At 44.8% G+C, this 2,228-nt stretch overlaps 1 protein-coding gene across 1 annotated transcript; it reads right to left on the bottom strand.

The window, feature by feature from the left end:
* Positions 1 to 241: 241 nt before the first annotated feature.
* PPTG_18053 (hypothetical protein) lies at positions 242 to 682 on the bottom strand (the record flags this gene model as incomplete). Its single annotated transcript, XM_008916124.1, has 1 exon — positions 242 to 682. One exon carries the CDS (start codon positions 680 to 682, stop codon positions 242 to 244), a length of 441 nt encoding a protein of 146 aa, XP_008914372.1.
* Positions 683 to 2,228: the final 1,546 nt, after the last annotated feature.

Genomic DNA, 2,228 nt, shown 5'->3' with positions numbered 1-2,228 from the left:
TTTTAGGCGATTGTGCGGTTTGGTTCCTTTGCCGATGAGGCCTGCTGTGCGCTGAGACTTGAGACCACCTGGGCCAGGTGGCCCAGTTCCACTGGGAGGAATTTCCATAATCCAGTACTAAGGTACTGGATTTTGGAAAGATCGACACATAATTAATTGTACTGTTAACAGTACATACTAAGTGCGGTATGCGAACTTACTATTTTGAAATTATGGTGTTACATTGCGATTTAGAAAATATCTAGACTCGCTGTACTACTCGTTGACTGCGTCGCATAGGCTGCTTGGGGCGCCGTCTGCCTCTTGTTGGCTGGTACAGCCACACGAAGTCGATTGTCTCCAGTTCAAAGTCGATCTTCATCTTCCAGGGTAAATTTTTCGCTGGTTCCCATGTTAGTTCTCTGTAGTCAATCCATTGGACTAGATAGAATTCTAAGTTATGAACCCATCGCTTCGCGTACAGCCTCTCAATTTCGTAGACCTCCTCACTACGTCCTCGTCGAGCTCGGTTGCCACTAAAAAGACCCGTGCCTCGCTGGACTTCCATGTTACTTGTTCTTATTTCTTCGTTGTTGGGTTGTTTAAGTGGGAGGTTGGTGTTTTTCTTCAGCTGATAGAAGGAGCCATCTACCTTGCGGTTGAAGTTCTTGGCGTGTTTCTTGCGCTTGTTGTGGGGCGGCATCGTGCAAATTGTAAAGTGACTACTGTTGTGCGCATCATAAATCCTCAAGACCGTCAGAAATCTAATATTATGAAAGAAAATAAAAAAACCACGTCAATTTTTAGGAAATGAACAATTTGAAAAAAATAGTTTTTAAGTTCGAGATTTGAATTTGATATATACAAGACGTAATCTGGACGCTACTTTCGAAGCGATCCAGGAGAGATTTAACTTGCCCTTCAATTCTGTAAATACTTCCGTCGTTTTTAGGGAATTGACATTTTAAACAAACGACTACAAAACTATCGGATTGAATTTTTTTTTTTTTTGTATTGAAACGTGGTCAAAATATCCTTAATATGAGGAATATATTAGCGGTGTTAGAGCAATATTTGGAAATATGAAAAATGAAATCTCAAGTATCGCGGTGACGGCTCGGTTTAAAGAGCGTTTCGAGCACGTCGACGTTTGTGCTTCGGCTTTGGGCCTGGCTTCAAACCTCGTTTTCCTTTTCGTTCTTCGTCTATCTGAAGTAGGGGGACCAGAAGGGTAGTGTCTGTCGCCAATGTCACGTCTTTTGGCCATGGTCGAAAGTGAAAATTGTAGGTTGTACTGAAAGACTTGATCGACATCTTGTCCGCTTCGTAAAGTTCATCCAGGCGACACCCGTCTTGTATAGCAGCACAGATTGAGTGGATGCAGGGAAATACTTGGTCCTGCCAGTTGCCGCAGGTGCACTGTTTGGCTGGAAGATCAACCAACCTCCAAGTGTGTATGTGCCCTTGTTGATTTTGAGGTCCAAGATGCTGGACTGAGTAAGCACCTTCCATTAGAGGAACAAATTTGCACATTGCGGCGGCAGCCGATCTGTCCCTGATCTGCGCTCTCAAAACAGGTACCAAACCCGATTCGGCGTTGTTGCGCGCCCAATTAGCAGCCATTTGGCGCTTCTCGGAAGTCAATTCACTTAATTTCTGGAAGTACAGGTGAAAAGCACTCTGTGGCTTAGCACTGCGAATCTCCTTTCCCATCCACTGATTGGCTTGTTCGGACAGGTTGGACGTAATTTCGTTAAAGGTGGGCAGACCGAAGGCTTCCTGAAATTTGTACTTGACCCAGTGTTTTCCGTCAATTTTGTCGAGGTATTCGGCTGCGCCTGGTTTAGAAACGGCGAGTTCGTTGCGGAACAAATTGTAGTCATTCTCGCAATCGCTGCGTGCCATTTGACAAATGATACGCCTATCGTCAATTGACAGCCTAGCTCCCTGGCGATTGATATTATCCATGATATGCCGCAGGCAGAACCGATGCCCAGCATCAGGGAAAACTTCAGCCACAGAAGCCAAAAGACCCTTCTGGCGGTCGGAAATTGCTGTAAACTTAGCAAAGTTCGTTGCAATTTTCACAGTTGATAAAAACCAGTGCCAATTCTCATAATTTTCGACTGGGACCAGTGCCATTGCAAAAGGGACGACGTGATTGTTGAAGTCTTTGGAAGTAGCAACGAGGAAAACGCCTCTCTTGTTCATTTCCCCTTTAAGGTGGGTCCCGTCAAAACCAACGATAG

Source organism: Phytophthora parasitica, assembly GCF_000247585.1.
Source record: "Phytophthora parasitica INRA-310 unplaced genomic scaffold supercont2.79, whole genome shotgun sequence".
Lineage (NCBI taxonomy): Eukaryota > Oomycota > Peronosporomycetes > Peronosporales > Peronosporaceae > Phytophthora > Phytophthora nicotianae.
Note: the sequence above shows the minus strand (reverse complement) of the source record. Positions and strands in the feature narration are given on the sequence as shown.